The following is a 25,993-nucleotide window of genomic DNA, read 5'->3' on the forward strand; positions in this document are numbered from 1 at the left end:
GCAGGCAAAGCTGACGCCTTGCCAGGACCACTAGCGACGTTCAGCAATAAGGGAACGTCGTAAAAGTGTATATATACGTAGGGGTGACATTAAAATGTTACAAGAGGTGTTGTTCCGAGAGATACCTGTACATTTTCGGCTACCTCGATTGCCATCATTGCCTCTTGAGGAAATGTTCACTTGCTTAGTCGGTTATGCCGCGTCCTGTCAAAATTGCAATACGCCGACTGCAAGACTGCGACATGTAGTATTTAGCACTTTGGTCTTCTGCTGCTCCTGGCACTACTTATTATAAAGGAATTAATAATAATAATAATTATAATATTAGTAGTAGTAGTAGTAGTAGTAGTAGTAGTAGTGGTAGTAGTAGTAGTAGTGGTAGTAGTAGTAGTAGTAGATGTAGTAGTAGTAGCAATAGTAGCAGTAGCAGTAGCATTCTTACATAGCCTAACCTTCCTGTGTACTGACACGCTGAGATGGAAGTTCTCAGCAGATCTTTCAGTAGCACAGTTTCGTGCACCTTTGGTTTGTTAGCATCATCAGTGTCTTACCAAAAATCAAGGCGTTCATTCAAAATTGTGGAGGAGGTTTGAGTGAGGACCTTTAGATTTTCGGCAAGCACATAATTAAAACGCGAGCATGGAGTAGAATACCAACCACACTCTCTTGATATGACAGCTGTATACGAAGATAAGATTGCGCTTTTCGCGAGCTGTACAGCGTTGCCAAGCCAACGGGCTATTCGTAAAACTGTGGACCTTGAAATGTTGAGTTATAAAATATTAGTTCTTACGGCATGCATGCTTTGCAAGGTGATATATGCTTCTGAGTGCAACGAACAAGTGATTTCCAATGTTCAAACTCTTTACAACGCCAAATTATAAGATCACCTCATTCAGCTGCCGACAACGTTGCACAGACAGGCAAGGACTTCTTTCTGCGATCTATTTAGTGAACGTACATACGCCGTCTCTCTGTCAGCTTAGTCATTGTAACAATACTTTAATTACTATGGCTTCCCTTCTCTCGGCTCGCCTTTAGCACTTTCACAAACCACACCCTCAAACAAAGCGCAATCCACGAAAAAGAAGAATTCTTAGTCACTTGTTTGCAGCATAAAGCTGTCAAGAAAATTACTCAGGAACGAATTCTTAAAAAAACAAAAACATTGCCTATTTCGTGAAGCTCCACTTTACAGAACAAGTTCCTCAACTGAAACCTATGTGAATGCATTCATTCAAACGGGAAGAAAATTATTTAATGAAAGGGAATTTGCTGGCCGAGGTGGAATGCTTTAATATTATAATTCCACCTGATATTACCATGTTTTGCCAGTTTTTCATTCCTGCTGAAATGCAAATTGAAGGGCGTGTTGCAAGCACCTCACTTCCCTCGTACTGGAGACGAAGAGCGCACAGACAAACGAGAAGCGAAGAGCTGAGGCTCATATTTATAAGCAAATACACGGCTGAAGCCATATGCGGACCACTGGTGCGTGAAAAATCAAACTGAACCCACCGATCCTCGGCGCCTGTTCCAGGGGAACTTGCCACAAGATGCCTGCACCCATTGTGCGCCGCTGGACAGTGGAACAGAGTAGAGGCAGTCCAGACAACGCTGGTTAGGAGGTTGCAGCGTGCATGGCCAGTTTAGTCCCTTTTTAGATCCCACGCAGCTCCCCAACGGCTCTTCGGCGTCACCCTTGCTTCTCACGTCCTGCTCGCAGCATTCGAGGGGTAACAAGCTCGGAGGAAGCTTGCAATGGCAGCACACGCCATCATCATCCTGCCTCGCGGAACGACCAGAGCGAGTCGGCTTTTGGTTAGACGGATCGGGAAAGCCGCTGTTCTTTGGCGGCGAGTGCTTAGGGACCGGAAGAATCAGCTTGGGCCTGGCTCCTCGGAGGGCATCGACAGAGCTGTCGTCGCTTTCAACTTCGAGAGCGTCGAACGAGGAAGCCCTTCTAGTACCCTGGAGCCCAGAGTTCAAGACGTCATCGCCTCTGCGGGACTCCGCGTCCGAACTGAAGTCGCTACTACGGCGATGCTGTCCGTACTTCCAGAAGTCCGATATTTGCAGACACTCTTCTCGGTCCTTGTAGGTTCCTCCTCTTATTTGATCGTGCCACTTGAAGCCGCCTGACCAGATGTTGCACGGTGGTGGAGGATCACCGAGAGCGTTCATCTTGCAGCCGGGAGAAGACGACGCCGAAGCGGAGGACGGCAGGGACTTTGGAAAGTGACAGTCACCACGGGTGTGCTTGCGAGTGCCACACGAGGACGAAATAACCACGCTGGCGTCCGAGAAGGGCGACGAGGACAAAGACGCCGAGAAGCCCGGAGAGTGTCCCTCGAGACTGGAGGAACCCGGAGGCGTGGTGGAGCCTGACCATCGAGGGGACGTGGGCGTCGACCACGGAGAGAGACGCGTCGAGTCGAACGAACTGGCCGGCGAAGAGGGCGAATCGTCTCGACCTCCACGACGAGCAACACTAACTCCGGCGTGGCGCGGAATCGGCTCCCGGATAGTCAGGAACGAACGAAGCTCTTCGTCCTCTTCGTCCGAGCTCAGCTGATGAGGAGACGACGGCGCTAGCCTTTGCGACGGTATCTGGGAGGTAGGTGCAGCCACTCGGATGGCTGGGCCCGAGAAACGGCTCGCGCCTGTTGCGTTGCATTGTGACGATGACAACCTCGGTCGTCGCCAAAAGGACTTGGTGTCGCCAGTCGAACTGCTGGCAGCGCGTGACATGATGCGCCTTTGCTATGTTTTTCCACTATTTTTCCTCTTTGCCCGATGGACACCTTGTGAAATGCAAGCACGTGTCGTGGACTCGCAGATTATACCTCGGGAGTGCTCTTGACACTATACATAAGCCAATACAGGCACACTGATCGCTACTGCATTTAGTGACGGACGATCAGTAGAACCACACAAATGCAGTGTCGGCAACACGTAGCACGTCTGTTTCGTCAAGTCACACACTCGATCACTGCTTTACCCCGTACATCGATGCCGACGCACACTGATGAACTGACACGAAAAGCTAGTGGCCGCACACACGTAGATTGATGTCACAACACAGAAGAATGAAAAGTAGCACCACGCCGGTGAACGTGCGGCACTCGAAAACAAGTGCACGTGAGAAATAAAGAACCCCACGCTTAGTACACAGTCCCACAAACAGCCGTCACGATGACGTTAAACACAAGGCACGCTTAGATACGCAACCGACACCGGCTCAGCTGCAGAAAGATGACCGATTTCCACCGGACAATAGATGACGTGACGAGCCCGACGACGGTACCGATATCCTCCGAACAGAATCAGATGGTTCGCCGCATCTGCTCACTCCCGACGATAGCACTGCAATTAGGCGCAGCCTGCACTGTCACACGTAAAGAATGTGAAAGCCAGGTAACTATATATTTCATTCCACTTCACTGGAGTGTCCGCTCGGACGATCAGCAACGAACGATGAGGAGCAGCAGATGTGCTTCCGCTCAAGTTCAGAAAACTCGGAAAAAAACCGGGATCGACCGAATCATACAGTGATTCAAAACGCGCCAAAACTCAACTAAGTCAAAGGTACGCACAAAGCAATACCGACACAACAGCTCCGTTTTTCGTGGCTCCAGGTGTGCTGCACGATCCGTCAAATAAGCGAGGTGGCACTAGTTGAGGCACGTTGTTCCAGTTGCACTCGGGATGCACTTTCCACAGCACCGCACAGCATGCGCGATGAACTCTCGCAGGGAGAACTCCAGGGAGGCGAGAACACCGGCTGTAGTCACAACTATCCCACTAGTAGAGGTAAAACGAAGACCTGCAGATGTACGAGCGACGTCCACGAAGCGTCTCGCCAGTAACGGCGTCGTAGTTACCTGACAGGGGCACTGAAGACGAGGAAACAGCTTGGCTCACAGGTGGCCCGCGATTCGGCGGCAGTTCTCGTGCAGCAACGGCGACGTCCTCATCTGATCGGACGCAACTGCCACGCGCGGGCCAACAAACCGATATGACCGTGGACGGTGTGGGGAAGGAAGCCACCACAACGACGGGACGGGTGGAGGGGGGACCCGCGCTTCCAAAGGAGGGCGAGGCTGTTGCACGAAGTGAGAGAAAGGGAAAGAACAGATGCGCTTACACGCCTTTATGCTGCTGCCGCGGCTGCTACGAAATAAGCAAGAACGGAAGATGAAGATCGGCAGTGCGGTGAAGGAAGATGCGGTGGTTGAAAGAAAAAAAAACGAAAAATGTACAGGAGTAATGCCCAATACTACCGGACAGTAGAGGTGAATCGAAGAGCCTTAAACAGAGCTACAAAAGTTTAAAGTAAAAGAGATGGTGGTGGCGGTGGCGGTGGTGGGGTCCGTGTGGCACCCTGCTGTGTGGACGGGCCGCGCCTCACCAGTCGTGCAAACAGTAGCAAGAATAAAAAGGCTGGAAGCGCTCGGAGAGGCAGGATTCCGGATCGGCAAGGTGGTTGTGTGTGTGAGAGAGAGGAGAGAGGCGAGGCGCGTGTTCGCGTGCTAGCGTGCGCGCCGGTGCCGGCGGGATGAGGTTCTTGCTCGTGTTTCTATTCGGAGCGCCGGCCTACGGAACATGGCTTCGCGCGATGCTCTAGAGATGGAGCCAGCCGCCCAGGGACTCCGCGCTGCTTGGCGCCAGATCTTGACCGGCGCGGGATCGTGGTGTGTTGAAACGTTAAACGAATTCAGACAGCTCTTAGACAACCTCCCTCTTTCTTTCTCCTCTCAATATCCTCTTCCACTTCGCCATAATGTTCAATTCCCGGATAATTTATTTGTTATACAAAACTAGGCGTGCGCAGCATTTTCCGTTGGAGGGAAAGGGAGAATCGTTTACTGCAGGGCCCGTCCCTCGCCCATCTCTCCTACCCCACCCCTTCCTCAGGGGTCGAGTTTAAAATGAAGGTGACTATCGCAATGTATGCGAAACTAATGAATTGATGACGTGCTCCATTGACACGTAAAGCTATGGCTCAGAATTACCCCTCCCCCAACCCCCGGTACAGAGCACTATGGTGAATCAATGAATCCATTTATACAGATAAATTGCACTCTGAGTACAATTATGAAGTTAACGTGACCGTCATAAGTTTACTAAGAAACGAAAAATCAACGTGCAACTTTAATTTTCAAATTTCGCGCTGAAAACTCGGCACCTGTTGTCATGAATTTTGAAGTGCATTTTTCGCACTTAAGCGCAGATGGCTCCCACATTTCCCTAAGATTGATTAGTTAAGTGTATGTCTCACGGGACAATGCCCCACGGGACAATACTTCACGGGGCAGTATACTTCATTGTTGACGACTAGGAACAGCGCGGGCCCTTTGGACACCGTCAATGTACAATCGAGACGTCGCGGGCGAAAATTTGAGAGGGGTGCCGCCATCCGCATTCTCTTTTTGCTGGCATTCTCGCTTGTAGTATCGCGGCAATCATGGGGATATGGAATTGTAAATGACTAATTTACTAATGCGAGAAGAATCGTTTCTCTCTTCAGTGTCCCTTACACGTGGGCGCGAGCTTGCCTGTCCACTAGCTTTCTCCCTCCCTTCTCCTCCAATATTATGGCAGCAAGCACAAGCAGTCCAAATTATCTGTGGCATGTTGTTTTACCCGTAAAGTATGCATCTAGAATAAAAAGTGATTAATAATCAAGCTTCTTAATTTTCCTTGAAACATTGCATGGCACGATTTAATTTTCTGAGATGGAATCGACGGGTTCGTTCCATGGTTCCTGCTACAAGCTGAGCGTTAAATAAGCTATTTCGGGCTCATATGATAACAGTTTCATAAAGTCACTTGGTATGTTGTACGAAACGATAGTCTGAAGATAGATCTTGAAATGCACAGTCTCTTTTTTAAAGCATGCTAGGAGCGTTATGATATTCGAATAGATTGACAAATACACCGATAAAATCCGCGCATTCTCCCCTTACAACATTTTCATGCGGGATGTTGTTTAACTTTACAGAAACATTCGCACTGGTAGGCGTTTTCCAAGCTGTCGCTTTGACGTGCCAGTCCTCCTGCAGAGTATTATGGTTCAATTTCCTTCACCCTAAATCTTTCCTCGTATTGGCAGTAAAACCTCGGACGTTACGTCCTTAAACAACGACATGATTACGGATGATGCCACAGTGGTGGGTTCCGGAAATTTTCAGACATCACGTGTTTCTTAACATGCACTGGCATCCCAAAGTACTCAGGCCTCAATCATTTTCACCTCCATACAAAATACGGCATCCGCAGCCACGATTCGATCCCGCGATCTGCGTTTCAGCATTCGAGTGCCATACCACCTACACCAATGTCGTCGGTACTTGACAAGCTAAGTTGGGGGACAACAAAACAATATCTTGGCATTCACAAGCGTGCCAAAACTATGCAGTATAATTATGAGGTACGCAGTAGTGGAGGGCTGTCTTGGGCGCTTTAAGGCGCTGCAGGTATACGGTTCTCGGGTATTGAGTACACTGTTACGCCCCTGACCCACCGTGGCCGGAGTCGAACCCGCGACCTAGAGTTCAGCAGTCAAGCACCCTAACCATCTGTGCCGTGCAGGGAGAGAAGATCAAATGATCACAAAACTAATGTCAGTGCATAAACAAATCAAATGGGGTTCAGTATAGGTGCGTGCGTGCTTGCGTGGCTGCATGTGTGTGTCTGTGTGTGCGTGTGTGTGTACATGTGCGTGCGTGTGTGTGTGTGTGTGTGTGCGTGTGTGTGTGTGTGCGTGCGTGCGTGCGTGTGTGTGTGTGTGTGCGTGTGTGTGTACGTGTGCGTGCGTGTGTGTGTGTGTGTGTGTGTGTGCGTGCGTGCGTGCGTGTGTGTGTATGCGCGCGCGTGCATGCGTGCGTGTGTGTGTGTGTGTGTGTGCGTGTGCGTGCACGTGTGCGTGCGTGTGTGTGTGTGTGTGTGTGTGCGTGCGTGCGTGCGCGCGCGTGTGTGTGTGTGTGTGTGCGTGCGTGCGTGCGCGCGCGTGTGTGTGTGTGTGTGTGCTTGCGTGCGTGCGCGCGCGCGCGTGTGTGTGTGTGTGCGCGCTTTTTTGGCCCCATATATAAAAATTCACTAAGAAAATAGGGGTGGTCCACATTATAATAAAGTAACGGGCTTAAGCCAATGTAACAAAAATCATAAGGAGAAATTCCCAAAGTTAGTTAATAAAGCTAGTTTGTTTAAAATAAAATAAAATAACAAAGGTGAAACCTAATAAGTGTGACATGGAAGTGGGTGTGTGTGCGTGTGTGCCACATGTGTGCATTTTGTTTTCTTAATTAAGGGTGTGGAAGCAGGAGCAAGGGAGAGTGCGAAGGTAGCTGACTGGTTTGACCAAGTGAGTCAGACGAGATTGAATGGTTGCAATTAAAAAAAACTAGAAAAAAACTGACGAGGAAAGGGTTCGAGGATGGTTTTCAAAGGCAGAGTGGAAGAGATGGCCCTTGGCGTTTCCTTCGCCCTTTAAGCCGGAGGAAAATTGTCGGCTCCCGGGTCACCCTTTGCTTCAGCTGCACTGTGGGCTATCAAGAAACTGGTGGTGTGTTCACGGGAAAGGGGAGGGGCCATCGAGGAAAATGTTGCGTTGTTTTTCCTCTTCCGTTAAAGTGGTTCTGGTTAAGGGGGGCTGCCGATGGTGTGTGTAGCGGCGGTACGCTATTCGAAGCCATTACAACTTTAATGATGCCTATTGGCCCGTCGAAGCCGGAAGAAGCGCGAAGCGGAGATGGAACCATTGGCACGCACGCTCGGCTGAGTGCTTCCGCCTTTCGGAATAGCTGCTCCTCTCCTAATGTGGCGCAGTGTTGTTATAGAGAAAAAAAAAAGAAAAGATTGCGACGTAGGCAGCAATTCCAAGAGCAGCTTGAAGGTGGTATTGTAGGCAGCTTCAACAGCAACATAAGGTGATCTGGTTGCGGGTGCGCACACTCTCTCCTATATATGCGAAGGGCAAGAGAGGCTGAGAGTCTGTGGCGAAGAAAATTAACCTCGCTGACTGATCGCTCGGTGGTTCGAGCGATCGGGTGTCCACTTACAGCGTGCTGACCAAAACCGGAAAGCCCTTCAACGGGTGGCGGTCGGGTGGGTAATAGCACCTATGCACTTGAGCTTCGAAATCCCCAATTGGAGGACCACGTAGGTGTAATCACAATGCGGCAACAGTTCGGTATAAATGATTGTGTCTTGTTAGAGAGACAAAAAAAGAAAAAAAAAACGAAGAAGTGAATGAAATTTTCGGTGGAGTTACGGTGGCCCGTCAAAACACCTTTCTTTTTTTAAAAACTCTATGTTTGAGAAAAAAAGGTAAGTTAAGGCGAGGAATGCGCCAATGCAAGGCTTTCATGTAGCCTAAAGCCACTTATGCGAAATTAACAATGTCATCCGGACAATTAATTCAGTTTTTGCTGTTTGTAAACACTGCTGAAATAGCGCAGTTTATTGGATACTGGTAACAGCAGCTCACGTGAGTACAACTGTACCGTGCAACAAAATGATTTCAGTGGGACGTAAAAACAAGAGAGATTAGGCGCGATGTGACTAACAACACTGCAATACTATCACATGTCACTGCAGAAGCAATGAGAGCTAAAGAAGGAAACATAAGAAATCACCGAGATCGAACAGAATCACATATTATTCGGGAAGAAAAGAAACAACTTTTCTCACTACCAGTCACTTATAACGGCAGTAGAGGACATACAGTATTCCCTATTTCTCGCCTCGAGAAATCGTGGATGGCTTCCCGTCTTCTGCGCCACCTCATCCTATGGCATTGACGTGGAACAAAAACCTTAGCGAGTAGGTCGCCCATTTGCAACACTTTTCTTCCTGTTACTGGCCAAATATTTGAAACATATTTTCTTGTAAGCTATTCACAGCATTTTAAAATTACTTCTTTACTTTAAGCGCCTTCTTTTTGCCTAAAGAGCAAAAATTGCTTTTGTTCATTTAATAAAACAATCTTTCTGCCTCGGTGTTGCTGAATGATAAGCGAAGGGACCGAAAACTTCTTGGGAAGCACCACGTGCTGCGATTACCTTCTTGAAACCAAGAAAAAAAGGCGAGAAGCACTTTTGAAGAAACGAGAGGCCATAAAACAGCAGTATGCAGGTGTGGTAAATGTGCACAACAGCGCAGTAGCATGTGCAGGTCATAATGAAATGAAGGTACGCTTTATATGGCCGCAATAAGGCTCGATGTTTTCAACGAAGAAACGCTTCCTTTTTACAATTTTTGTAGCGAACGCAGGGAAATTTATTATCTTAGTAAGGGTTTCCGGCCGCGAAAAGCTATTTACAGTGTTGAGGACAACATCAGCTGTGACGCCTGACAGCAGAAAGTGGCGTGACGGTACTGAACGCCGACGTTTCACCGTCACCATGGCGGACGGAACCAGCCAGGATGTGCAAGCGTGGCAAGGGCCACCTTTACCACAGCGTGGCTTCGGAACCGACGAGCATGTGAGTCAACCTGGTTCTACCATGGTTTCTTACATCAGGGCACCAACACTCGTTTTGGAGGCGATGAGGTAACCTGAGGACATGTCGAACGAAGGAAGCTCTGCGAAAAAGGTGAGAGTGGAAGAGCATACGGACAACATGCAGGAGGGGACATCGATCTACTCCTTTATTGATGAAGATATTGAATCTGATGAGGAAGCAAATCCTTTCACTCGAGTGCCATATAAAAAGAGTAGATATGAGGGAATTCCTGTGGTGTTCCGACCAATAGAGGAAACGAGAACCTTCTGGAAGGTAAACGCAAACGTTGTAGCCTCGGAAATTGTTGCACTTGCTAAAGAGATAGTGAGTTCTTTCCGAGTGAACAAAGATGGAAGTTTCTCAGTCACCGTGAGCTCTCTTGCTTCAGCCAAAAGCTTGTTGTCTTGTGCGCAGGTGGCTGGCTTGCTGGTGAAGCCATTCATTCCGGAGTCTTACATGCGAAATGTAGGAAATCAGACACGTGTCTCTAGAGTACACAGAAGAACAACTTACAGAATATTTAAGAGAGGCAGGAGTGATTTCGGCTAGACGCCAGAGTCGTTACATACGACAAGAAGATGGCACTATAGCTTCGCACCCACTGAGAAGTGTGATTTTACAATTCAGATATGACAGACCTCTTCCAGAGAAAGTATTCCTTGGATTTACAAGCCATCCAGTTGAGGAATATCTGGGCCCAGCAAGACGCTGCTATAATTGCCAGAGGTTTGGACATTTGGCAAAATATTGCTGAGGAACGAAGCGCTGCAAAATATGCGCCGAAGACCACCATCACAAGGACTGCAAATCGATAACACAACCTAAGTGTGCCAATAGCAAGGGGCCCCACGCTGCGTCGTTCTCTGGATGCCCACAGAACAATGCGGCTTCTCCTCAATATCAACATGACATCTTCTACGGCCGCACGCAACAGCATGACGCGCCTGAGCCCATTATAAACACCATGAACCCTGCACGGCCTCCTCGACCGCAGGCACCAAAACGGCAGGACCCTGTAATAACGTACGCTCAAGCTGCAAGAGGACAACGAAAGCAAGGGAAAAGTGCGGGGACATCAACAAGCCAGCAGCAAGCTCGAAAAAAGTCTCAGGAGGGACCTCAAGAAAAAAGTAACCACGTGGTTAACATCCGAGAAAGCACTAGCACATCGCGTCCAGTAAGTATAACGCAACCAGAAAACTCCTGTGTGTCGATAGCTCATATTGTCATACCAATGTTATTCTCGGCTTTAAAAGCCATACTAGCCGCGATCTCACAGGCTAACAACCTTCCTGAGGTCAAAGCCATCTTGTCGATGGAACAGGTTGTGTTACAATTAGCCACAACAGTCACTGCGCAAACAAAACATGAATAATTGTTATCAAAATGTCGCGATCTTCCAATGGAATGCGAATAGTATTCGCCCTAAGTGTGCACACTTCCGAAAATTTGTGGCTCAGAGCTCCTTTCCAGTGTTATGTATTACAGAGGCGGGGTAGACATCACTTTTCGGTTATCGAACTACGTTGTGAATATGTCCTCTAGATCTACAGGACCGAGCAGAGCGATGATATGTGTGAGAAAAGATCTGCCATCAGTACAGTTGAACGCTACATCATCGTATTATCCAGAATATGTAGCATGTGAGATTAGATTTGGTCGAGTAAATATAACAGTAGTCAGCGTTGATCTCCAGCCTTCCACAAATATCTCGCTTTCTGCATTGGCAGCACTTTTCCGGACGTACACGAAAGCTGTGATATATTGCGGAGATTTCAATGCTCACAATGTCATGTGGGGAAGTGCGTACTGCGATCATCGCGGAAAGGACCTACAAAAAGCGATTCAGGATAGTTCATTATGCGTGTTAAATGACGGTTCAGTGACGTTCCTACGGGGTTTCAATTACTCGAGTTGCCTAGACCTCACGATCTGCTCACATGATATTGCATCTGGGGCGTCATGGCGAACAGACATTGAAACAAGGGGTAGTGATCATTTACCTATCCTAATACGGCATCCAAAACTACGCTTTACTAAATATAGGCCCTCAGCAAAGATAACTAACTGGCAAGCATTTCGCTATCACATATCACATCAAGCTGATACTGTTACTGACACTGACAGCTTAGCCTCACTCATAGAAAACAAATTAAATCAGTGTTCCAAGTTCGTTAAAATTCCTGAAGGCTACGTTGGAGTAGACGCTGAATACGAAAGCCTTAGGGCCATTCGCCACAGAGCTGAAAGAAAATACAGACGCACGGGTCTACTTGAAGGTTACCGCGACTGTCAAAGAACGCATGACCGCATGAGACAACTGGATAGACTAGGCAAAAAGCGCTGGCGGGATTTCTGCACTTCGCTAACGCCATTTACACCCGAGTCAAAATTATAGAATGTTCTACGCTCTTTAAGTGGGACAGTAACACATCAACAACCGTTTAGAGCCTTAAGTGAAGAATGTACCGGAAACAACCGTTGGGGACGAATTTTGTCAGCATATTACACGACCTAGTGCAGCCGGGCGCACGCCTGAATACATTAAGTCTGTTGGGGATATTAAAGCATTGATTACTTTTTCTCTCAGTAGACATCATGATGACCTAGATCATCCGTTTTCACTGCAAGAATTAAATAATGCTCTTGCAGTGTGCCGACAGAAGACAGCAGCTGGTCCTGATGGGATAACATATGCAGCATTAAAAAACCTGGGTCCTGTGGCCACATATACTTTGTTGAAGCCATTTAATAATGCTTGGACAACAGAGTACCTTCCACCCTCCTGGAAAGTTGCAAGAGTGGCCCCAATTCTCAAACCCGGAAAAACGCCTTTATTCATAGATCCTTTCCGTCCTTCAGCCTGACTAGCTGTCTTTGTAAACTTATGAGAAAGGTGATACACGCTAGACTTCAGTGGTGGGTGGAATGTACGAACGTGCTTGCAGAAATAATGGCAGGCTTTCGTAAACGCCGCTGCACCATGGATGCCATTCTAGACATTGTAAGTTATGTAGACCATGAGAGGAGCTGCGAAAGAATCGTCGTTGCAGTATATTTAGATATAAAGCGAGCATTTGACACAACCAGCCACGCTCATGTACCACACGGTTTAATTCAGTTGGGAATAGTAGGCAGGACACTAAGATGGATTGCAGAATTTCTAAAAGACAGGAAAATCTACATTGACACGGCTAACGGTAAAAGTAAAGAGCATGAAGTTAGTCAAGGAGTCCCACAGGGTAGCGTACTAAGCCCATTTTTATTTAATTGCGTTATGGCTCAAATATCCTATATCTTACCTACTAGTTTGAAGTATTCCATATATGCAGACGATCTCTGCATTTGGGCATCAGACACGAGCATTCAAGCAGTTCAGCAAAAACTTCAGGATGGGTTGACAATAATCAATGGCTTTTTTAAGAGCAGAGGCATGATTCTTTCCCATGAAAAAACATCTGTACTTCCGTTCACAAGGAAATGCCTTAAGAAATTCAAACTTCAGATAGACTCTCAGCGCTTACAACTTGTGCGGCAGCACAAATTTCTAGGGGTTATTTTAGACAGACGTCTGTCTTGGGCACCTCAGACAAAATCATTAGAGGACAAAGTCAACTGCCTAATCAATATATTACGGTGACTGACCGGAGTGAGATGGGGTAGTTCATGTTCTTCTTTATTGCGTGCACATTCAGCAATAATTCGACAAAGAATAGCTTACTCTGCCCCGGTTTTACATGGGATATCACGTAATTTAGAGGAGAGGATTCAAAGATTATTGGCCAGAAGCCTTCGTATATGTCTTGATGTACCGCGAGCGTCTGCCAGTGCTTTAGTAATTGCGGAGTCTCGTCAACTGACTTTCCATGCTATGAAAAGCTAGTGAGCTCGCATATGAAATACAGAGGACGTACGCTATAGCAAAAGATTTAAACCACACTATAATGTTCGAGTGGGTGCCAAGCAACTGTGGAATCACAGGAAACGACATAGCTGATCACATTGCACGTGCAGTACATGAAGAAATTAATATATCACTGCTACCTCTATCGAACAGCGATGCACATTGTCTTATAAATAAGATGAGCTGTCAACTGTCTAAGGAAACCTGGTTCGAAAATGGTGCGCGAAACTCTCTGTTGTATAACATTGATCCGGGTATAGAACTGAATATTCCTTTAAAGGTTAGCAGATCGGTAGAAACAGTCATCCATAAGCTTCGACTTGGTACAGCCTACACGAAGGCTTTCCTCTATAGAATAAGGAGAGCTAGCAGTCCCATCTGCTCATGTGGAGAAGCTCAAGAAGACGTGGAGCATATTCTTCTGCATTGTAAAAATCATGACGTACCTCGAAAGAACCTTTTTCAAAAACTCAATTCTTTGGATAAGCGACCTCCATCAATTGCGAAAATCTTGGGTCCATGGCCAAAAGGAAAGCTGCAAGCCACTGCAGCACGTGTAGTCGTTCACTTTCTGGAGGAATCAGAAATAGCTCAAAAGTACCAAACAAAAAAAACTAATATTAACCGCGGTATGTTTCAAACAGTATTTTCTTGCTTCACTACGATATTTTTGGAAAAACCTTTCTGAAACATGTCAGTATTTAAGCGACAAGATCACCTTACACGTTTTATTGAACTTTCACGTTTTTGTGTGAACACTTAAATTGGCGTGATTACTTGTGTGGATTTCTTTTGTTTTGTTTTTTACAAACTCAGTGTCGTGCGGACACAGTTCTACGCAGTGTGGACTCATTTCTGTGTGGTATGGACACTCAGTGTGGAAAAACGTGAACTCATTGTGTAAGTGTTGTGCTATGTACATATGTATAGCCTTGTGTTTGCTACTGAATGTTCGATGTTGACTTTTGTGCAAGAGAAGAGGAGTAGCCGGCGCCACGCATTGGCACCAACCTCTCCTTACATACATTTAATAAAAAAAGGGTGACTACTTCCTACTCCCTCTTGCGTGATAAGAAACTGGTACAAAATATACGGTGTGATGGTGACAAAGCTTCGTTCTCTAAAGCAAGTGAATTATCTTCGCCCAAGGTGGATAGACTACCCATCAGAGGAAGCCATGGGCCTTAGCTGCTTTTACAGTCTTATTAACAAACCATGCTGGCCCTTGGGGCTTGAAATGGACAACCGGGCATCTCACTGGTTCTTGGTTGGGCCAGCGACACTGAAACACATATGTGAGTGTAATGACGTTATCAAAATGGTGGCAGCAACTCATAAGACCCTCTCATCGAGGTGTGCAGCCGCTCCGCGCAGCTCGGACATCGGCATTCAAACTTGGGCGGGCCAGCAAGCCCGATAGATGGGATGTAGATTATGCCTTCACGTTTTCCCATGGGAGACCTCAGCCCAGGTCGCGTTAAACCTTGCCACTCGTTTATAAAGTTGTACTCTTTCATTCATTGTCTGAGATAGGAGAATGTTGACTACGCCCCCACATTCGCCCGTCTAATGACACAGGGCACCGGATATGTCACGGAAGTTGCTATGCTACAGGTGTTAGGTCGGCGAGATATCCTGAAGCAACGTCCTATATATGGGTGTAACATTCTGATTGCGGTCTTGCGTGTCGTGGAAGATAAGGAAATGATAACTGCTTTTGTTAAGCTTATAGTGTTGAAGAGTGGGTCTGAAGTTGAATGAACTGGCGCAAATACTCGGACAGGGACAAAGAACACACGAAGAGGACAAGTGCACAAGCGTGTTTAACCACGTCTTGTGTTCGCCGTCCCTGGCCGAGTATTTTGCGCCAGTCGATTAAACTTCAGCGATGTACCACCGGCTCGACCACAGGGTTTTCTAAGAATGGGATAATTTTGCCAGCGAAGTTCTTTGGAAAACCACCATTTCTCCGAGGTTTATGGGCCAAGAAGTCCCGGAATGCATAACCTCATCTATTACGGTGTCCTCTATAGCGTTCTCAGCAAGACATCCGCTCCCAGGGCTCCACACTACGCGCGCTTTTGGCAGTATTTCGTTGGTGTGTTCTTCATTTCAGGTAGTAAGTGCAATGGCTTTGTGAGTCGGTATGTACGGTGGCTCATGGGCCGCAGGTCGTGGTAAGGTATATGGCTACTCCTTTCATTTCACGGATACGTCATTTGTTATGGCGCTGCTTCTCCAGGTATTTCGGTATCCTTCTTAAGTCGCCATTGCTGACCCTATGTGCTGCACTTCCAAGGTATTTATGATGCATCTGTGTACCTTCTGTTTGGTTCGTTTTCGTATAGCTCTAGTCCAGCGCCACAATACTTCCATTATTTTTTCTAGTCTAAGTTTTTAATGAAATATATCTTTATCTAGCTGCCACACTGATGCCGGGGCGCACTGTTGGCTCTCTGCCAAATTTTTATAGGGGAAAAATGACAAAGAAGATGCTCGTGTGCGTACGTTTCAGCACACGTAAATGAGTTCCAGACGGTCAATAACTATTACGGAGTTCCCTATTCACTTTGCACCTGATCGTATATTTTGTCTGTTGGATTAGCGAAAATAGTAAGAAGATAGTAAAGCGTTGACGCACCATTAGTGCTACTAGCGTATGATGACTACAAATGTTACAACCCAGTAAGCTAGTTCAAGCGTGTTTTGGTATTTAAAAATATCTGAAGCAGAAGAAGCTTGATGTGGGCAAGCTGTCGTCACCTGCGGAGTAGAAACCTGGAGACTAAGAAAGAGGGTTCAGCTTGAATTGAGAACCACGCAGCGAGCGATGGAGGAAAATGATTACGTGTAACCTTCAGAGAGAAAAAGAGAGCAGAGGGGGTCATGGAACTATAAGCGGGTTTGGGGATAACATAGTTGAAGTGTAGAAAAAGAAAGGGACATGGGCCCGGCACGTAGCCAGCATAACCACTGGTCCTCAAGGGTAACTTACTGGATTCACAGAGAAGGCAAACGCACTAATAGGAGACAAGAAGTTATTGATTTGACTGCTACGTGAGGTTTAACGTCTCAGAATCAGCATATGATTATGGGAGACGTCGTAGTGGAGAGCTCCGGAAATTCCGACCACTGGGGTTTCTTTAACGAGCCCCCAAATCTGAGCAGACGGCCCTACAGCGTTTTCGCTCCCATCGAAAATGCAGCCGCCGCTGCCGGGATTCGGTCCCACGACCTGCGGGTCAGCAGCCAAGTACCTTAGCCACTGGACCACCGCGGTGGGGCAGACAAAAAGTTAGGTGGGCCGATGAGATTAAAAAGCTCTCAGGTATAACATGGCAGCAGAAAGCACAAGACCGGGTTGATTGGCGTATTGTGAGAGAGGCCTTTGTCCTGCAGTGGACGTAGCCACGCTGATGATGACGATGACCGAATGAAAAAAAATGGGTGTTCGTTCATGTCGCTTTTTGTGGTTGTCTCGCTGGCACCATATTTTTTTGTTAAACATGCACCAACTATCTCAACAAAAAGTTTTACTTGAACGAAAAATGCTGAGCAAAGACACCAGGGCAGAAGGAAGCACAACCCACTTGCCATAGTCTCTTGTAAGTGTTTCCTTCTGTCGCACGTTCTTGTTTTGTGTTTTTTTTGTATTCGGTTTCATTCAGTTTTAAACTATTTTAGAGATAAGTCATTTCAATGTTCATTATATCTCGTTCAGAGAAGAGAGCGTGTTTCACAAGAATACTGGCAATCAAACATATCGAGAAAATTTTTATACCTTGTGCCTGCTAACTTCTAATGTTTCTAGTTTCGTTTAGGTGAAAATAAAACACTCCTTCCAGTATGCGCTGCTGCGTTTTTGCTCCCATTTGACGTGAATCTATTTAGTTTTCCTCGTGTCATGTGTCTCCCTATTCGTGCCGTATCCTCTCAACTCTAAAGATTAAAAAAAGCGTGAGTGTTTGTCTTTTTGTGTGTTTTTCTTACTTTCCTCGCATATGAATCCTTTTTAGGAGTCACATGATCTCTCTTTCTGGCTCCGACGACTCTCCAGAGAGAGTACAATGACCCAAAGAGAGTTCACGTAATTCTCTAAGAACAGTGGTATACGTCGCACTGTGACGGATAAGAACTCGCCAAAAAGAGTCGAAAAACAAAATGGTTGTGAAAGCGTAGAACTCGTATGCTTTGTGTATTAGATGTTATTTTTTCGCAAAAATTCAGCCCTTGGGACTAAAACCACATCGAAGTAGGAAAATAGGTAAGAGAGAAATATTGTTAAAGATTTCAACCTAAAAATTTTCGGCCATGCAACATTATTAATTTTGCTGCCTGGACACTCTGTAATAAATTTGCTTTCAAAGCCTTAACTTTCTGCTTGTTAGAAAAAAAGGCGGAAAATAGAGGATAAAATGTTGACTACATTGACAGCAAATAACGTTTGCTATATTTTTGTATCCCGCACATATGATGCGCATCACACATCGCACTATTCTTCATCAGCGCTTTTGCCAGGTACCTTTTTGAGTGTGAAGTCCTGGGACGATAGCTCATAAAGTAGACGAACAGATTTCCATTTCAAGCTCTATAAATCTGTTTGCTGTTTATCTGCTCAAAGAAAAAATAAAAACGATTATACATGATAAGTCTAGAATGTTTGCCCGTGGCCCATGAGTGTCAAGCGACCCGGAAAGTGTGCGCGTATTTCATACGCAAAATAATTCGTATGCCCTTCAAGGCCCTCTTGTGGAAACACTCTTACGCATCGTTGCGCACCTTAAGTCAACATGTCGACTTAAAATCCCACGAGGGGATAATCACACCACAGGAATGTGGATACGTCGCTAAGAGCTTGTTTTCGAAAGCCGGGGAACATGCACGCCATAAATTTGAGGATGTTTACCTCATCAAGCCTTTTTTATATTCTTTTATGCACCGTATACTTTGTCCAAAACGTGAATGCGTTTCGTCTTGAGCATGAGAAGTCCTCGCTTCCCACATTTATTTTCTTTGATCTCTTTTTCCAATGATGCACAGTAAGTGAAAAAGTGAAAGGACCGCAAGATTGAAGAAAAAACAAATATTCCTCTTGCTTTGCCTGGTGGTCTTGAGTTTAGATTTGCAGTCTGTTCTGAAATTCTTAAGAACATGCACTGCGCAGTTAGACGAAATGCAATAAAAAGATGTTTGGGAATTTCAAGTTCCCTTGGACATATATAGAGGTCTGCAGACCTTTGACGCGGACTGTACGTTTTCTATTTGTTTTCCGTAAGTAATTTTTATTGTTAATTGAGGCAATGATCAATGAATCGAACGTCAATACATCAAAGGGAAAATCTTAACGAGAGAAAATACGGCTTGCTTCTAACAGTTGATGAAAGGCCGATCGACATGCGCGCTTCGATGTCTATACACGATATTCCTACGTGCAGGTAAGTACCTTGGTAAGGATAATCTCAAGAGCATAAATAATTCACTCTGATCAAGATGAGACTTAAAGTCCCATGTTAAACAACGTTCAAATATTGCGCTTACTACACCATAAAAGCCAACTCCGGCGATTTTTTGAGGTCAATGGTTGTCAATAAAATTCTCTTGATACGTTTTTATGCACAATTCTGTAATTGATGCCAACTTACAGTAAGGCTTGAGAGATGCGCTGATTGCTTGCAAATGAGTTTTAAATGTTGCCTCGAAAAGGTCGCCCCGCTTGCCAGAATTATTGGCATCACTGTTTGTGTGATGTCATGTTTGGTATCGCTACTTTGGCCGCTATAGTGTTTATTGTGCTGACCAGAAAGCGACATTGACGGCGTTTGACGTGGGTATAGCACGGCAAAGCTTTTTTTTTTTCGTTCCTCTGTGCTGTTTGGCCTGCACTTCGATGGTCTGGCTTTCACAGTTTTCATACTCCGTGCCGATTGGACCAGTATACGGCCTCCGGTTCTTACCAAATAGTACGTCATTCGCGGACAGGGCGCCCGGTCGGGTTTCGTTTTCGGTATTGCACTTTTTTGCTTATTAAAAATTATTCTCAAATTTCTTGAGCAATCCAGCTCAGGACCGTCTATAAACCGTCTATAAAGACTGTCTATAAACGGGTGGCCTGGTCCATTTGGTTCATAAATGTAAGGAGAGCTCGGTGGGCCTGGTCGCGTCAGGAAGCACTACCACTCGGAAAGAGGTAGTCGTCTAGAGTCGCGCACTTGAGTCGTAGGAATTGATATTTCTTGATAAGCAAAGACCGCTGCGTAGCAAATGTGGGACAGTGACCTACGAGATGCTCAAGTGTTTCGTAGGAGCCACAAGCTGCGCACAATAGGCTGTCCACACGCCCTTGACGGTGTAATCGTTCACGGGCCAGCACAGAGCCCACTCTTAGTTTGTACAACAGCGCTCGGGAACTACGAGGCAAGCCAGGGCCACGAACACGGGGAGGGAACGAACCATTCGCCACACGCTGGTCTGGGTGCTGCTTTAGGAGGTGTCGGCGTATATGCAGGCGAGCGTTGTCCATCGTACATAGAATTCCCGGACAGTCACAGCCATCATGGTTGCATGACGAAGCAAGGCGATCCGCTTCTTCATTGCCCACAATACCCACGTGCGAAGGTACCCACTGTGCAGCTAGGCGCACCCCACGTGACAGAATGTTGTTAATGGATTCCATGATGCTGCTCGGAATTGGGATGTCGGTCTCCTTGCTAAGGGCACCACGAGAGTCGGTGAGGATGACAACCTTCGATGATGGTAACCCTTCTTCTACGCACCTAAGGGCGACATCGATCGCTGCTAGCTCGGCCGTCACCGACGATGAGGGGTGCGGTATATTAAGCAACCACCTGATACCGGTTCAAGGGCAGAAGAAAGCTGCAGATGCGCTCAGGCCATCGCTTCGCACAGAAGTGTCCGTAAATACTTTTGCAAGGTCTTCAAAGTTGTCAATTAAGTGTGAATGGGCTAATTGGTATAGTTCCGAAACAGGTTGGTCACACTTTTTGCGTATTTCTGGAATTGACAGATGGTCAGGGAAGGTACATGGCCTGTGCTCTGTCGATTTTGGCAACTGAATAGTTTCGCCGGACTTGCCGAAAATGTCATTGAACAAAGCCGCCATTTTACCCATTCGAGAAAGTGGGCACTGTAACAGCCTGTTAAGGAGTGTCTTGCCATGTGGGGCCCGTTTCAGACGCTCAATATGATGTAACGCTCTCTGGTCAGCTTGCAGCTTTAGCGGCAACTGGTGTGTTTCAGTCAGTAGTGAGATGGATTGTGCTTGACACTGCGTAGCTTAGTCATCCCACGTGCACTATATAACAGAATTATTGAACCCTCCCAGTAGCACATAAAGATTTTGAACTGGGCCAACACTTAATTGGAATTTGCCAGATCTGAGAATAGATTTGAAAAATAGTCAGAAGCTAATTCACCCTCAAGCAAGCACAGGGTGCTGGCGTAGCTCTGTGGCGAAATGCTTCATTGCTACGAAGAATGCTTGGGTTCGATTCCAGCTGTGACCCTGACATTTATTCCTTGCATTCGTGGGGTTGGTGCTACCGATTTCGGGTATTTCTTAACACTCACGCGTTAAAATTGTTCAGGTGTGTTCTGGTCGTTCCTGGGTAGATACTGTCAATCACTTGTGGCACATATTCTCATACCAGCGTCCCATACCCGCCAGGGGGTATGCGACACTGTCAGGCGGGAAGTGTTTTACAATGTACGCGAAGGGATTGTGATAATATTCATGTCTTGACCAGCGCGTCATATTCTTCAAACCATCTTACTTTCCCATGCTAATTTTTGTTCACGCCAAGTTAAGACGTAAGTGGCTAGACAGACAGACAGACAGACAGACAGACAGACAGACAGACAGACAGACAGACATATAGACAGACAGATAGATAGATAGATAGATAGATAGATAGATAGATAGATAGATAGATAGATAGATAGATAGATAGATAGATAGATAGATAGATAGATAGATAGATAGATAGATAGATAGATAGATAGATAGATAGATAGATAGATAGATAGATAGATAGATAGATAGATAGATAGATAGATAGATAGATAGATAGATAGATAGATAGATAGATAGATAGATAGATAGATAGATAGATAGATAGATAGATACGCTCAAAGTCACCGAAGTTTGCTAAGAAATGCTTCGCATTTAAGGAGGAGGAGGAAAGCTTAAGAGGAAGGACAGCGAGGTTAGCCACTTCTTAGACCGGCTGGCTACACTGTGCTGGGGAAAGAGGTGAGGGGAATAAAAGATGATAAAAAGACATGTTGCGAAGAGAGCGAGAGAGAAATTACAAAAAATGGCAACAGAAGAAATGCTACATCAAACAGTATAAGACACTAAAGTCTGTCTCTGAGGCCAGTTGTCCGCAAAAAGCATAGCAGAGCTTTCAAAGCCTTCTGGGCTGAGGATGGGCTTAGCCAATGACCCAAAATTCTTTGTTCCGACAAAGGCCGATCATCCAGTCTTTCCAGAGCCGCTGTCAGTTCTTGTCTTGGCGCGTTGAAATGGGTGCACTCACATAAAAGGTGCGCGATGGTTTCTTCGCAGCTGCAGTAAGCGCATATAGAAGAGCTGGTAATTCCAATGAGATAGGAGTATGCGTTCATGAAGGCCACTCCAAGCTACAGGCGGCATAGAAGAGTCTGGTCAGCTCGAGATATCCCTGAGGGAGGACGAAATTGCAGATCAGGATTCAAGTTATGCAGGCGCGCCTTCGTGATGTTGGGGATCCCACCACTGGGTCGTATCCCACCGCTGCCAACCAGTTGTTGCGGCTCTCGGCGCTGTTCACCAGTTGTTGTTATCTCGGTGCTGAGTCGTATCCCACCACTGGCACCAGTTGTCGTGGGTCCCACCGCTGTACACCTCAGTTGTTGCTGATCTCAGCACTGTTTACCAGTAGTCGCTCCGAATCCCAGCGCTGATCACCAGTTGTTGCGGACCGGGGTCTGCCCGGTCTTTTGTGGTAGCGTGGTGTAGCTTCGGGTTGCGGAAACGAACGCTCACAAGATGGGGATACGAAAAAACAAACAGGTTTATGGCGCTATTTACAATTATTTACAGCATGAGGTTAGGAGTTCACAAACCACGAGCGTGGTGGTTGGACCGTTACATGGTTCAGAGCGACGTCCCGCACTCTGCGGCGTCGTTATAAGCCCTGTCGGGCTCCTTCTTCTTGAGTGGAACACCGATCACACACACACAACAGGCGAGGGGTACGAGCATGCACGGCCCACGTGAACATCCAATATTGAGTCGTGATCACTGCACTGTAAGGTGGCGCTAGAAGGGCTCTTCCTCGTCGTGTGTGTACCGCTGGTCGAGGGGTCCCAAGCTCCTGACAGCATACATCAAAAGGTCCGCCGATCTGTCCGCTCAATTAGCAGGGCAATTTGTGGCGGTGGCCGCGGTTTCTTCCAAGGAAGATGCTGTCTTTGTTGTTCTCTCTGGAACGGCTTACGGCGTCATGGCGACAGGACATCTCATCCTCCGGCTAGCAGGGACAATACCTGGCGGGTATAGGCAGCTGGCCAGTCGGCTACTTGTTTGAGGATTAAAAGAGCGCCGCTCCCCCGTCAGCTCTGGACACTGGTTCCGAGAGAACTGGGGTTCCATGCGTGGGAGCACTGCCCGGCTATGCTTCTCAGCGACAGCACGGCGCCTACTGACGATGGTCATAACAGCTTTCCCCTCGCCAGATGAGTCACGGAGGGCAACAGTCACTGCTGCTGCTCGCAGGGACGATGAAAGGGTCCGTAGTTGAATGCCAGGAACTCGCCTTCGCTTGTCGCATGGTCTGGGCAATTGCCTAAATCTTCGACACCGTGTCTGAAACTCGACCACATGCACAAGCAAGCACTCGGGCCCCTTCGAACAAACCAAGCCAAAAGAGGGATAGCAAACCAATTTTAATTACGAGCTTTAACAAAAGCTCACACTCAGAGCTCTCAGGACTCATTTGCGCTGAGAAACTAGACGTGCTACCTTACACAATTCACATAATAAGATGCACGAAAAAACTAAAATATCAATTTCGATTCATCAAGAGCACCCCAGAATGGCTTAAAAAGAGCGGCTGAGCGCGTCAGCGTTTCCATTCAATTTGCCCTTTTTTACCTAATGTCAAAATGATATTTTTGAAGAATCAAACTCCGCCTCACAAGGCGACTCTTCTTTGATGTCACGGTTTGCAGCCAAGTAAGGGGAAAATGGTCTGTTTCTACTTTAAATTTAGCACATCTGAGATAACACTGCAACTAATGAATGTCCTACACAATGCTAGCGCACTCTTTTCCTGAAGCGCAGTAAGTTATCTCTCGAGAACCCAATTTCTGGCTCAAGTAGAGCACATCTTTCCTCGTTACCACTGTCGTCTTGACGTGATACGGCACCAAGGCCTCAATTTCCTTTTCATCGCTGACCACTTTCATCGGTTCTGTCCCGCTGAGAGCACCAGTCCGGAACTCGGATTCAGTGAGCGCTAAAGTTGTCCCAACGTCCGTTTTTGTTTACGGCCGCCAATAATTGTCTACTACGTAGACATTAAGTTATCTAGCCTCCCGAAACATTAACCTCTGAAAATACGAGGAAAATAACACAATTTTGCAGTTTTCACCTTCTGCGCTTATTCGTCCTAATGATTAAATCCCTTCGATGCTAAATTTCAGCCTTAGGTTCGGCGGTTTTCCCTCTAAAATATTTACACTGCATCACGTAACTTACAAAAATTTGAATGACTGAAGTCTGCATCTACAAAGCAACACTAAGTATAACCATACCTAGCACGCTCATGCAATAATAGTCCAAACTGACCACCCCCTTTTCTCTACTGGATTCGCTTGAATCGCACACGACGGGGTCGTGGTCCCGGTGATTTTAGAACACGCCAGAGGCTGCAAAATGCATAAACTCCAAGCAGTGCACTGCCGTCACGCCTCATTTTGCACTTCGGCCGGCTTTCCTCAGGGATGTGCAAGGGACGCCAGAAACAGGGGGGAAGCCTGGGTAATAGTGTCTTTGTGGTCGCCCCCACGCAGTACTTAGCCGTTGTGCCTTTTCGACCTTGACCCTTTGGGCAAGGCCGCTTTCCCGAAGTCATCAAAATGAACAGCGCATTTCGTTGGGGTGACGCACCTCGTTTCCTCCTCTACACCTGGCTCGCCGTTTGTGCCTCTATGGACGCCACCATTGACGTTTCGTGAAACGGATTAACGGCCTAGCCTGTCGTCTTTCTCGAGACGGAGTGGGATCTGCCCTAGGCTTAGGCAGTGCTGAACGCTTCCGCTTCTTTAGTTTTTGGCGATGCTTGCTTGCATCTTTTCTCTCGATGCCATCATTATGTCGCGTCATGACCTCAGAAGTTCGGAAGCTCGTTGGAGCTGGTGCTAGGTCTTCTCTCCCGCTAACGCTTTTCGAACTCTGCGTCACGACGGACTGCCGGGCCAAATTATCTTTGTCAGCGCTAATGAAACCATTAACTGGGCCCTCTCCGATGGCATCGCTGCACTCCTGAAGCGTCACGTTCTCCCTCTGTTTAGCCACTGTGCTAACCCTATCTGCAAGTGACGATCTCGAGACGTCCTCTCGAGGCATGAGGATTGTTTGCCAGCTTCTTACTGAGCCCACTAGGGCTGCTGGCACACACCTCATCCTCCCGAAAACCGTCTTTTGATACTGTCTCTACCTCGAGACCGGCCAAGGCCTCGTTCTTTACATCATTTACAATGCATTTGAGAATATGCGGGCCCTTTTCTGGCACGATCTGTTTCTGTCGCACTTTATGAGGCGCCTCAACTTTCGGCGCTTTGCTACGCGCCTTGCTTTCAGACTCCGGTGCGAGTCTTTTTTTATTTTGGCTAACAGAACTTCCAAATCTCCTGATTAGCTCTGCTTTCCACACTTCGTAGTTGTTCGCGTGCTGCTCACTGAGTCGCGCAAAAACATCCGCTGCCTCGTATGGCAGAACCATGCGCAGCTTCTGAGAGCAGGTGTCTCGCTCACACTCCAGTTGACTACACTTTCTTTCAAAGAGTCTAAGATACAGGCCCATATCCCATGATATCTCATATGGCTGGATGTACCTAGACATCTCGAACTCTGGATCACTGTCGAGAAGAAGAGCTCCTCGCTGGGGTCCCAACCTCTTACTCAACTCTTTATATTGTTTGAAAAACTTCAACTCGAGGTCTAGTTTTTCGTCTTCTCCCTTTCCATCCATCTGAGCTGCTCTTAACTTTCTTTCAATGATGAGGTCCCATTCTTCACTTAGTTCCTCATCATGAGCGCCCAAATCATTATTCGCTTTTATGATGATGGCTTTTCGTGCCAAACCCTTCGTATCGATCCCCAATTCCTCCCACAACAGCAACAAGTCTGACTTCTGCAGCTCCCGTAAGTTCATGATCGTAATGAGTGCTCGCTATTTCCACAAACAACTTCCCGAAACGGCGAAACTGAGTCTTTCGGCAAAGTTAACTACAAGTTCTAAAATTTAACCCTCTTTTAGAACCTGGTTCACTCAAAGGAAAAGCCAAACACTCACCA

General features: G+C 46.8%; 1 protein-coding gene across 4 annotated transcripts in view; it reads right to left on the bottom strand.

The window, feature by feature from the left end:
• The window catches only part of Lmpt (four and a half LIM domains protein limpet), a 405,187-nt gene that overhangs the window by 260,791 nt on the left and 118,403 nt on the right, over positions 1 to 25,993 (bottom strand). The window contains exon 1 of one of the 4 annotated variants that reach the window (XM_037425049.2): positions 1,519 to 2,766. The exons of the other annotated variants lie outside the window; for them this stretch is intronic. Within the exon in view, the coding sequence (XP_037280946.2) occupies positions 1,519 to 2,751 (1,233 nt within the window). The 5' untranslated portion in view covers positions 2,752 to 2,766. Of the gene's footprint in view, positions 1 to 1,518; positions 2,767 to 25,993 lie in introns of those variants that run through there. 4 annotated transcript variants of the gene reach the window in all.

Source organism: Rhipicephalus microplus, chromosome 5 (genome assembly GCF_043290135.1).
Source record: "Rhipicephalus microplus isolate Deutch F79 chromosome 5, USDA_Rmic, whole genome shotgun sequence".
Classification (NCBI taxonomy): domain Eukaryota; kingdom Metazoa; phylum Arthropoda; class Arachnida; order Ixodida; family Ixodidae; genus Rhipicephalus; species Rhipicephalus microplus.